This window comes from Phyllostomus hastatus, unplaced genomic scaffold (genome assembly GCF_019186645.2).
Source record: "Phyllostomus hastatus isolate PE091 unplaced genomic scaffold, TTU_PhHast_1.1 phas_contig_41, whole genome shotgun sequence".
Taxonomy (NCBI): domain Eukaryota; kingdom Metazoa; phylum Chordata; class Mammalia; order Chiroptera; family Phyllostomidae; genus Phyllostomus; species Phyllostomus hastatus.
The window spans coordinates 2,983,515-2,995,810 of record NW_025333876.1 but is presented as its reverse complement, the minus strand read 5'-3'; the positions used below and the strand labels follow the sequence as shown (position 1 = coordinate 2,995,810).

The 12,296-nt window shown below is 38.4% G+C and overlaps 1 protein-coding gene across 1 annotated transcript in view; it reads left to right on the top strand.

Moving 5' to 3' along the window:
* The window catches only part of FLT1 (fms related receptor tyrosine kinase 1), a 188,434-nt gene that overhangs the window by 17,637 nt on the left and 158,501 nt on the right, over positions 1-12,296 (top strand). Inside the window, exons 2-3 of the mRNA XM_045844753.1 lie at positions 9,949-10,045; positions 10,428-10,654. Coding sequence (XP_045700709.1) covers positions 9,949-10,045; positions 10,428-10,654 — 324 coding nt within the window. The remainder of the gene's footprint in view (positions 1-9,948; positions 10,046-10,427; positions 10,655-12,296) is intronic.

Here is a 12,296-nt window from a genome sequence, read left to right as displayed (position 1 = left end):
TAAAGGATCTTCTTTAACAAGAAGAAGAAAAAAAAACATCAAAATTTATAGTTCACAATTTTAAAGGCTTTTTTTTAGATTCAAAATGAAAACTTTACCACAATGCATTTTTTCTCTGGTTAACTAATAGCATCACAACATACAGCTCTGGATGTCCCCCCCCCACCCCCCCCAGAAAGATCTGTGTGAATCCAAAGGATCTGTGTTACATCACATGTTATAAGTAGCCACTAAACTAAAATGTAGAAGTTCCATTCTAGTTCATCTGCTTTAACTATTATATGGCAGGTCTTATACTGAATTGACAAAATATTTCCCAGATCTTCTCTGATGCTTTCCTTCCTAAGGGAACCCACAGGGGCCCATGTAAGTAACATGTCCATGAAATTCAAAGACCTGCTGTCCTCAACACCACAGATGCCTGAAGCCTTGCATTGAACAGTAATGAACACAGAGTAATTGGTAAAACATTGGGTGGTAGACCACACTGTAATTCCAATGCCATGTAGGATAAGGAAAACTTTTGATTTCAAATAGTGGCCCGCATATAGAGAGTAAGATGCTACAAAGCGAATAACTTTAAGTTCAAGCATTTTATTAATATTACTGCTATTCCTGATGTGCCTTTATCTGAATGCTGTTTTAGTGATAAGCACTTTGTCACTGACTTGATGCTGAATTGTTTTATAGTGCTATGATTCTAAAGAGAATACACCAGTTGAAGAAATATTAACAGCAAAAACACCAGTTACTTACATTGAGCCAAGTGTTATATATTGAGTCTTACATATATTTCATGTGTTTATTGAAATTGCACCTCTACCGAACAATCTCTTTTTCTGGTGTTCATAACCTGAAAGTTAATATATACTGGCCTGAAATCAAAATGAACAGTAAGTAGCATAATACTACTGGTGAATAGGATCCATTCTATATGAGATGACATCAAGCCCAGCTTCCCCACAGCCCTCTGAATGGAGACATCAGATAACAGCATAGGCCAGGAGGTAATATGCTTCAAGTGTAATCCATTTCCTGCTATTGGTAGAGAAATGGAGATGTATCTAAGCCCTGCCTAACAGATGAAAGCATTCTCCCAGCATTTGGGAGGGTACAAAGACCATCTGCTCTGTTCATCTCCCTTTGCGTAATCAGATGAAGGTGTACCAGACTTCTCTCCTGAAATTCTTTCCAAGCTATGTCTCATGCACTGTCAACCAGATCTTGACCCCTGCTCCAAGCAGCTCAGATAACATCCATGACATCATCTGGTAAACTGAAATGACATGTTGTTAGACAGCTCTACAGAGGTGTTTTTTGAACCTATTCAATAAAAGAACTGTGGTGTAGGAGGAGAACATATTTTGGGAAAAGGTAACTCCATGGCTGGCAGGAGATTTCTCACTGACTGACCTTAATTAGTCTGATGTCACATGAAAAGGAGCTGTGCATGGGTACAGGTCATTGGGAGGGTAGGCTCCTGATCGTAGCCTGGTGACAGGCCTAATGATAAATGAACATGCTCTTTTAAACCATGACCCTCCAAGAAGCCAGTGTCAAGTAAAAAGCTCAAAGAGGTATACTGAAGCTATGCCTCCTTATAAACAGTGACAGTAGGAATGTCGATGTTATTTAGAGCATTTCTCTATTAGCAAACATCTCAAACAACACAGAATTTTTTCTTTTAAATGACTTTTATAAAGTTTAAGGAACAATGAGTAAAGTCTATCGACCCAGGGATGGAATGAATACTGTCCAAGTTCAGATTTTTTTAGACGTTGCCCACTTTAGTGGTTCATTGTGGATTGTCCCTGTGCCATGTGCTGCAAAAGCTATTCATGGATCTTGCTGGCTGACAATTAAACCATGAGTTGTAAAACAGCTTCTGCTCAGAAACCGTGGCAGAATTATTTAAATGAATATCTACAGAGTAGTGGCAATGCTAACTGCTGAAATTAAACATTTAAAATAATTTTCACTTGTTTTCTTTTATACTTGAATTTAAGACATAAATCTTATATAAATGACTACTTTAAATTCTCTACTAAGGCATGGAGACCAGACAGTTCACCTTTCAAATCTACAGATTTTGGGGGTCACTTAGAATAGCAAAAACTAAAGCAAGAAGCCAGTGAATTCTTCTTGTGAGTCCATGTGGTAAAATAGTGAGTTTAACATAATGTAAAGATGTCAAGGAAAATAGCAAGTCCCTGGCATTAGCAACTTTCAATAAATTAAATGTACAGGGTGGGGCAAAACTAGGTTTATAATTGTGAGTACACAAACAAGGTTTATTCCTATATTATTATTTATTAATTATTGTATTATTTTCTATATGAGCAACTGTAAACCGACTTTTGCCCCACCCTGTATTGTTGCTGGACAGCAGCCAGTTAGACATTGAGTGGTAGACATTTTGGGCAACCCTGAAGCTCAGTAACACAATTATTCTCCCCTAAAATGTCCTATTTGTCCATCTAAAAGTCACAAATAATCTTATCAGCATGAGGGATTAGTCAGCAGTGAGTCAGAGCTCCTTGGTATTGTTGGATACAAGTCCATTCCTAACTCTCAGTCTAGGAGCTTTTTCTGTGCCTAAGAGAATGAAGAATGTGATTAAGACACACACACCAAAAACCTTTCATTTCTATATCCACCTCCTCACTACACCCCCAAAAAACTTGATGTCTTCACAAAGAGAAACGTGTGCATACTGGTAGGTAGGTACTTATGTGTGTGTGTGTTTATGTAAACATTTTTTCATTTCTGTAGGTACTTCCTTGATTTAAGGCCAGTTGATTAAGGGGGAAAATAGCGTTTTACAAACAGGTGTCATGGTTCATTGTGGCACTGAAGTTACAATGCTGCCGTGCAGATTCCTAGGCCTGTCCTATCTTCAACTTAGCCTGTTGGTAGATGGAATATGAGCCCTGGGGTCTTTCCCCATCTTCCCATCAGTGGAAGAAAAACACACGTGTAAAGTCCTCCTTTACTTAAGGCCTTCTTGCTAATTAGTACATTCAGTTACAACGTACACTTCATATTACCTGATAAATACTTTAATAGAGGTGCAAAATGGAGATTAAGACCAAGATGTAACTTTTTATTAAGTGCTAGAGTCCTGCAAGAATTAGCAGCCTGAACAGAAATTTTAGTAGTTTCTGGAAATTTGGTTTACCTGCAATTCCATTCCTAGCATTTCTTCCCCCGATGTCACCAACCAAAAAGATTCTACGAGGTTTAGTCTGAAACTTAAGCTTTTAATATTGCTACATCTTGAAGAAAGAATATCTTTTATTATGAATTATGTCTAATTAACCTCACCCAACCTTGGTAGAGGCTCCTGATCTTAAAATCAAATTTTAGAAACATGATACTTGGGGAATTATATTTAGATAAAGAGGTCATTTATCACATAGGATTATGCACTGTTGGAAACATGGTATGTTAAATCAAAGACAGATGCATCTTATTTGAAATAAATTTAATATACAAAGCTTTGTTAAAAAACAAACAAGTTAGAAATCACTAATTTTAATATAAAAGTAACACCAGCCAGTTTCTTCAGAGAGCTCTCATAGCATAATTTTCAATGTGACTAAGTTTGTTAAAATTCTAATTTCAATAAAAATTTGTTATATACAAATTTAGTTAAAATTCAGAATATACAATTAGAAGTGATTTAAAATTAACATTAATCTAAATTTATAAAAATATTGTGACTTAGAGAAATAGTAAATTTCTTGCAGTATGTTTGTAAAGCTTGTAATATAAAAATAGTAATGTTATTGATCATGAAAGAAACATTATTTCTCTAAATCAGCCTTGTAAAGCTTTGAGCTGGGAAAACAGCTAGCATAAAATCTAACACTGATGGTGTCATATGTGGCAACAAAGTTCAAAATAGCTTGATATTCTAAGCCTTCACCTTAACTCTGTGATTACTTTAGTCATGAGGTTTTCTGTTTTCTTTTTAAATAACAGCTTTATTGAGGTAAAATTTACATTCTATAAAACTCACTGTTTTAAATTGTATAATTTGGTGGGTTTTAATATAGCATATTTTTCGGACCATAAGACACAACTCTCCCCCCTAAATTTGGGAGGAAAATGGGGGTGCATCTTATAGTCCAAATGTAGCTTACCTGGCTCACTGTGGGGGCCATGGGGAGGTGGCCTATGTTATTTATGTTATTAAATATTTTACCACATTTTTTGCTTCAAAATTTTTCCCCCTATTTTCCTCCTCTAAAACCTAGGTGTGTCTTATAGTCTGAACATTTTGGTATTCACTGACATGCATCCGTTACCACTATCTGATTTCAGAACATTTTCATCACCCTGAAAAGAAACTCCATGCCTACTGGTAGTCACTTTCCATTCATTCCCCTCTTTCCCTAGCACCAAACTGCTTTCTGTCCCTGTGGAATTCCCCATTCTGAACATTTCATATAAATGGAACCATATAATTGGTAGTCTTTTGTGACTGGCTCCATTTACTAAGCATAATGTTTTTGTTTTTTAAACAAAAAAGACCTATTTTTTCACAGTTCTGGAAACTGGACCTCCAAGGTGTAAGGAGGTTGGATTTCTCCTGAGGCCTCTCTCTGCTGCTTGTAGACGATTGCCTTCTCACTGTGGCCTCAGGTGGCCTTTTCTCTGAGTGCACCAGAATAATGTTTTCAGAAGTCGTCCACACTGTAGCACGTGTCCACACTACATTTTTCTTTATTGCCAAACAGTGTTCTGTTGTATGGCTATACTACCTTTTGTTTACCCATTATCATTGGTGGACACTTGGGTTGTTTCCACCTTTTGGCTATTATGAGTAATATTGTGATGGGCAAGTTTTTATATGGACATATGTATTTATTTCTCTTAGGTAGACACTTAAAAGCGGAGGTCCTGGGTCATATGTTTAACCAGTTGAGGAACTGCCATACTCCTTTCCAAAGTGGTTGCCTCAAATTACAATCCTACCAGGAATATATGAGGGCTCCGATTTCTCCAAATCCTCATGAATACTTGTTTTTGTCTATCTTTTTTATTTGAGCTGTCCTAGTGGGTGTAAAGTGGTATCTCACTGTGGTTTGTTTGCTTTTTAAAAATGTTTTATTTATTTATTTATAACAATGTTTTATTTTTATTTATGTATTTATTTTGTTTATGGAGAAAGAGAAACATCAATGTGTGGTTGCCTCTCAAGCGCCCCTGCACTGGGGACATGGCCCAAAACCCAGGTGTGTGCCCTGACTGAAAATTGAACTGAAGACCCTTTGGTTCATGGTCTGGCACTCAGTCCACTGAGTCACACCAACTAGGGCTCTCACTATGGTTTTGATTTGCATTTTCCTGATGACTACTGACATCCAGTATTTTTGCACGTGCTCATTGGCCATTTATATATCTTCATTGGGAAAATATCTATTGAGATCTTTTGCCTATTTTTGAAATTGGGTTATTTGTCTTTTTATTAGTGATCAGTATCTCTAGAATGCAATTTCTAACTTGTACATTCGGTACCCATTCCTGTGATTTCAGAATCATAGAATTTTTAGTCGGGAAGGGACAGTAGGAATTTAAGTCCAGCCCCTTCTGTTGGCAAATGAATCTGAGGCTTACCATGACATGCCCATGGTCACAACAGAGCTGTTTAGCAGCAGACCTGGGGAGATTAATTACTAAATAAAAAATGGAAGCATGAACATTTCATGATTTGTATTTGCATAAGGCCCCTTTCAATATAGCAGAGGTAGAATCTGGATGAAATGGAGCTTCAAATCTGGATGAAATAGGTACTTTTGTCTTGAAGGGCCTTCAACTAAAAACGATTGGTGTTTGAGAGGGAAACAATGATCAGTTGCCTCTCATATGTGCCCTGTGTGCCCTGACGAGGAATCAAACTGACAGCCTTTTGTTTTGTGAGATGATGCCCAGCCAACTGTGCCACACCAATCAGGGCTCTTCGTGTATTTTCAGTCAGACTTTACATAAAAGTCATCTCTCAGCTTTAAAATGATGATCTGTGTGTGGTTCCTTATGACCTATAGTGGGAATTCACTCTTTTCGGACCCAGCACTGTAGCTTTGAAGAAAGAGCCTCAGTCTCCTGATATAAGGAATGATTATACTGTAGTTGACTTGGATGAAAACAGTAGTTCACAGACCTCTCGCTAGTTCACTGAGAGGACAACAACTCTTTTAAACGAGACTTCTAGGCTACCATGGCCAACAGGACAGTTTTGATCCCCATCTGAGCTTCACAATGGGAGAGTCATTGTGAAATTGTGGCACTCCACCCTTGGAAGTGAGGTAGTCCGTGGATTTGTTTCTGAATGGGCAGTGTGACTCTGAGCTGCTTATTGAGAAGAGCAAACTAAGTTACACATGGTGTGAAGTGGACGTGTATGTGGACATGTACATATTTATATCTTTATGTTATGAGTATATCACTCCTGAGGAGAATGTATCTGACATGCAGTAAGTACTAAAAACATGTTAAGTCTTCATTACTCAAGCACGTTTGTGGACATTAAAATGCCTCAAAGAAATGTTTTAAGGCCTAATGTCATTTCCTAGCATTTGAAGAATAAATATTTCACTTTCCTTTTTCCTTATTAGTTTTCCTGTTAAACTGTATCTTGGCACCTCCATTAATCTTTACGAGACTAGTTTCCTATTAACTGAGGAATGGTGATGCACTCAGGGTCCAGTTTCTTGGAAACACAGTTTACTTACACTTCTCCTTTGCTTTGTTTTAATGAAGCTTTTCTCTAGCTTCCTTATTCCAAGTGCAAAATTAATTGATGTCAGTGGAGAAAAATTATATAGCAAAATATGTTTCTGAGCCTTTTCCCCCTAAATTTTCCAACAACCCTATTTTTGTCTCAGTGTCTTATTTAGCCACTCAGCTGTGTGTCTTCTCTCAGTTGGAGACTGGAATGGGAGTGAAGAAAGGAACTCGCAGATGGCATGTTCTTCAAGGAATCTTCTCTCTGCTGGCATTCGGGTGGTCCTTTGAGGTCAAAGTTTCTCTCTGTTTAGGGTTAGGATTCCTGGTGTTCTAAGTTGCTGATAAAGAAAGATTCATACACTTTGGAAACCAAAACAGCAGGCAGTGGGAATGACCCATACCATGGAAAGGGAGGCCTCTTCCCCACAGCCCCTCCTAGATGAGAAAGCTCCTCGTCTCCACAAAAAACACACAGATCACCTGCAAGCAATGCCAGAATTTTCCTCAGGAAGCTATGCTGGATCTTTTCCAAACACAAACAATTGTTCAACTAAATCCCCAAAGTTCCATGCCATAAAGAAGGGCAGAAATCATTCGGCCTGGACATTTCTCAGGGCAAGTGTTATCAGTTTCAGCCTGTGGCTTTATAGAAACCTAGTGTTTCCATGGATCACTGGTTTTGAGCTCAATGTTGCCTCAGGGAACCCATAAATATGAGTGACATACAAAAGGCCTTCCTAGTTGCTTGAATGGGTTGACTTGTTCGATGACTTGTTATGTGGTATACCAGTTGCATTCATATGAAACAGTGATTTTAATTTAAATTAGTTAATATTGAACCATGTTTTTCTGGTAGTATTTTGATACTAGGTCTATTATATATAAAAGGTACTTTTAAAATATTAATTTATATCACCAACAACACCAGAAAAGCAGAAACTGTTCATTTCATATCTTTGCAATTACATACCCAGCAAAGTATTCCCTGATAGGGGAGGGGAGCAGTTCCTCTGGATGTCAGTGACAGTGGGTGTCTGCCACATGCCAGGCAGGATGGCCACCACCTAGATGACACAGCACTGAATTCACACGCAATACCTGTGAGAGAAATCCTGGGTTTCCCAGTTTTACAAAATAATAATGCCAACAGCCATACAGTGAGTAAATGGAGAAACTAAGCTTCAAATTCAGATCTTTAACTGAGTCTAGTTTTTTAATTTTTTTTTTAGATATTAGGACCCAAGAGAAACACTAGAGAGCACTGCTAGACTTAACTGTGGAATTAGACATGTGTGTCTCATCTCTCAGCTCTGTGATCTCACACTAAAATGTGGAGGGCTGTCCAGCTCAACCTCCCACTTTGAAATCCATGGCATAAACCAATTTTTAAGTAAAAAATATTCCCTAAGATTGGCTCTAAATCCTGAACTTTCCTCCCTTCCAGAATATCTTTCCTCCCTCCCCCAACCATTATCCCTGCTAATCTCGGGGTTTTTACTTGGCCTTGCAGCTGCCTCAGCAGGAAAAGGAGGAGGAATGTGAGAGGAAGGGGCGGTGGGGGAGCAGAACAGGAGGAGGTCAAGAGGTCTTTACTGAGATCCATCCTGACTAGTCAAGGAGAGCTTCAGGAGAGCATCAACCTTGACAGTACCAACGGCTCAAAGAGCCGAGAAACTGGGCCCGGTAACGGGAAGTCAGAGACCCAAGGCTATGCAGTCCAGTGCCTCTTTTCCAGATAAAAGAACTGAGTAGTGGAGAGAGGATCGACTTGTCCAGGCTCACCCAGCCAGTCAATAGTGGGGGGAGGGGTGTTATTATTGTGCAGTGTAGAGACGTATAGATTTTAAGGCACTTTTGCAGGGCCTATTTTATTGTCTTACAACAATCATGAAATATGCCTGTCAAATGCCACATAGGTACATGGTGAGCAGTTCCTATTTTTCTGTACCACAGCAGAAGGAACTTGGAGATTATGTAAGACAAAAACTAAGTGGCTTCTAAAACTGATTTTGGCTCTAGAATTAGTTTTCCATATGAGGAAACTAGTTCAGAAAGAAAATGACTTGCCCAAAATATTATGGCTTAACTAGTGACTGAGCTATGTCTAGAACCCAGGAAATTTTGTATGCCTTGTAATCAGAAAAATAGATCACACAGGCCATTTATACAGATGACCTATACTGGTATTAGGATTATATTTTGGATGACATTGACATTTTATCCTGAGAATTTTTAGTTAAGTTACTACTGTTAATGTCAGAAACATCCAAACCTACAGAGAATTTATATGAATTTATCTGAGCCAAATTGACAAATTCCAGGAAGCAAAACCTTAATGGATTGAGAAAATGCTCCAGAGAATGACAGTTTCACAGCATATTTTATACATTAGAATCAAAAGAAGAGATATAAGAGGGATTCCATGAAATCCATTGGTGGTAGATTAAGGGGTGGGAGAAAGCAAAGCTGGGAAGTCTCTGGGATTGGATAAAAAGTAAAACAGAGAGACACGTACCTCTTTCACATAGGTGGGTACAAGAAGGTTAATAGTTAACATTTACAGCACATAGAGATGGTATGTGGGGAATAAGATAACCATGGGTGAGGTATTCTGTGGTCTCGGTTCTAGTGCAGAGGTTGTGCCCCAAGGCGTCTGGAAAAGGAAACTACTCTGACATTTCAAAGGTATGCTGTTAATTGCGAAAGGACAATAGACTGGCTCACTTAAGGTTAAGATTGATGTTTGTCAAGGAAGATACCAGCCAAGGACGTGACTACCTGCCATGACCCACTTTTCATTAGGAATTTTGACATCCAGACCATCCTGCGTGGTCACTTTCAGGCTCTGAGTTTGCAAGGCTGCCGCGCAGGCCTCCCCTAAGCTTGTCAGGGTTAGCATGCGGCCCATTTTTCGTCCACATTGTGTATGGTCTTAATGTAGTTGCATTTTGAACCATGTATAAATCTGTTAATGTTCTAAATTAATGGTCTTTTGGACATTATTTAGACCATTTGGCATAAAAGGATACATAATATTCATGAGTAAGATTTGGACTTGAAAAAAATTAGTGAATCGAGAGAAACTTGTTTTAGCTGTACCTTTCTGCATGTGAAAATAAGTTAAAGGTAAAATGTTACCTTTTTGGAAAGATATAACTTTAAAAAAACATGAGAGGGCAATTTGTGAATAATACGTTTCTAAAATTTATTTTCCAGGATCTAGTTTGGGTTCAAAATTAAAAAGTCCTGAACTGAGTTTAAAAGGCACCCAGCACGTCACGCAAGCAGGCAAGACCCTATATATCAAATGCAGGTAAGTGACTGTCGGCTTTGGGATTACCTGGCTGCCCTTCCTAAGGCAGAGTAGAACGGTCACCTCTTAGAGTAGAAAGGTAGGGACTTCAGTGGTCTCTAGTGATTCACAAAGTGCAAATCACAAGGGTCCTGCTTCACACGAAAGTAATTCACCTCCTGAAAAGACTCACTCAAGGGGAAACAAGGGAAGGGGAGCCCTGATCATTTTTGCACCTTTATTCTGAGTTGTTTAAAAGCTGTTCTAAATTTAGCATCACTTTTCTGTAAAGAAGATGACTGCGCTTAAGACAGAACCTCAGAATAGTGCTTCCCAATGAGATGAGTGCCTGGGACCTGGCCCCAGCCCTAATTGTGTTTTCTTTTCTTTTCTGTGATTGCAGAGGGAAAGCAGACCACTCATGGTCTTTGCCTGAAACAGTGAGTAAGGATAGGAAAAGGCTGAGCATAACAAAATCTGCCTGTGGAAGGAACAACAAACTGTTCTGCAGCACTTTGACCTTGACCACGGCCCAGGCAAACCACACTGGCTTCTATAGCTGCAAATATCTATCTATTCCTGCTTCAAAGAACAAGCAAACAGAATCTAAAATCTATATATTTATTAATGGTAAGTCTTCCATTTTGTACATTGTTTTTTAATAGCTTCTCAGAGGGTCATAAACCTACCCTGACCCCTTGGAAAGGGGGCTACCTCAGAGAGTGAGAAAGAAAGGGGCCAGGGAAGAGGTCCTAGCCTAGTTGTAGGAATTTTGGGGATACATTTTTAATGCATTTATTGAGTGTCCATTTCAACTAGAATTTTCATGGACCAGTCGGTCAATTCTATGCTCCCTGAAGGAAGAGATTCTTGTCTATTTTGTTCACAAAATAGAACTGTGTCTAGCACATAGAATAAATGAATGACAAGAATTCAGTTCCATCTCTTAAATACTGAGAAGCTCAAAACAGAATACAAGATTTTTTTGTCCTTTAACACAACTATATTCTTTTATACATTAGAGTTGTAAAAATATTGCTCTTTCTACTGAATTCATAAATGTAATGTTGCTAATTGTCTCTTGAATGCCACAAAATTAGTTCCTGTTCATGATGTTGTATGATTTCACATTCCCTAAGTAAGTACTATAATGATATAAGAGCTGGCTTATGCCATTCTATAGGAAAAAGGGCAAAAGGTAAAATGTATAATTTTTCAGTTATAATTTTTATGGTGTTATTTTTTTTAGAGAATGAAGAAATACATTAATATTCAGAGGGAAGAAGTGCAAACTTCTTAAATACAAATTGATTATAGAAATGGATCCCTGAGGAAGAATAAGGAAGCAGGCTTGTTATTTTGTTCTTCCTTGGAAGGGGTTTTTTTTAAAAAAAGAGGTTCTGGAGAACATAAAGCAAAATTAGTAGGTAACTTAGGCACAAAAGCAAATTAAGAAACAAAACGATCAACCATATGTCACAGTAGCCTAAATACATATCATGTATACATCCAGGCAAGTTAAAGAACTGGATCCTTGCATTGGAGACAGTACCATAGACTTATGTTTTGGTGGAAATCTTTTTGACTTTTTGAAATAAGGCAACTAAATAATGTTTTAACAGAGCATCTTATGTAGATAGCAGACTCAGGATTAGCCTGAGGAGACAGTTGAACAGTTGTATATTAGCAGTAATATCTTTTCAGCTCTTGTCAGCCTGATTTAGACCAAGCCAGTTTTCTGTCCCTGCTCATCCAAAGTCTTGTTTTCACATTTTGTACTTTTCTAGGCGGGTTGGTAACTGGAGGAGATACCAACTTCCTAGCAGTTTGCCGGGTAGGGATACAATCCTCCTGCTTAAAAACAAGAGGAAGTAGGCCAGGGGTCTTTGCTGAGGGAAGTGAGCCTGCTTCCATAGGAGTCCAGGGCAGGTGGCAGGCAGGGCGGGGAAGGTTCATAACGAAGGTAAGACTTTCGGAGATTTACTTTTGCAGCTCCAGGAGAAAGCAGACAAAGTGGTAGGAAAAGGTATATACACAGACATCTGTTCCCTTTCTATAGTTCTGCACAGTCGTTATGCTCTTTCTGGCACTTGTGGAGGAGAAAACACTTTATCCCTGTCTTTCTAGGGGAGTGGTGTAAAATTCATTCATGTGAAAATTCTCATAAAATTATCTCCTATGGGTTTATCAGAATCTGACTTGCAAATCAAGTACTTAAATAAGTAAAAGAAGACCATCTCTTTTTCTCTCTCTTGCTCTGAAAAACAATGTT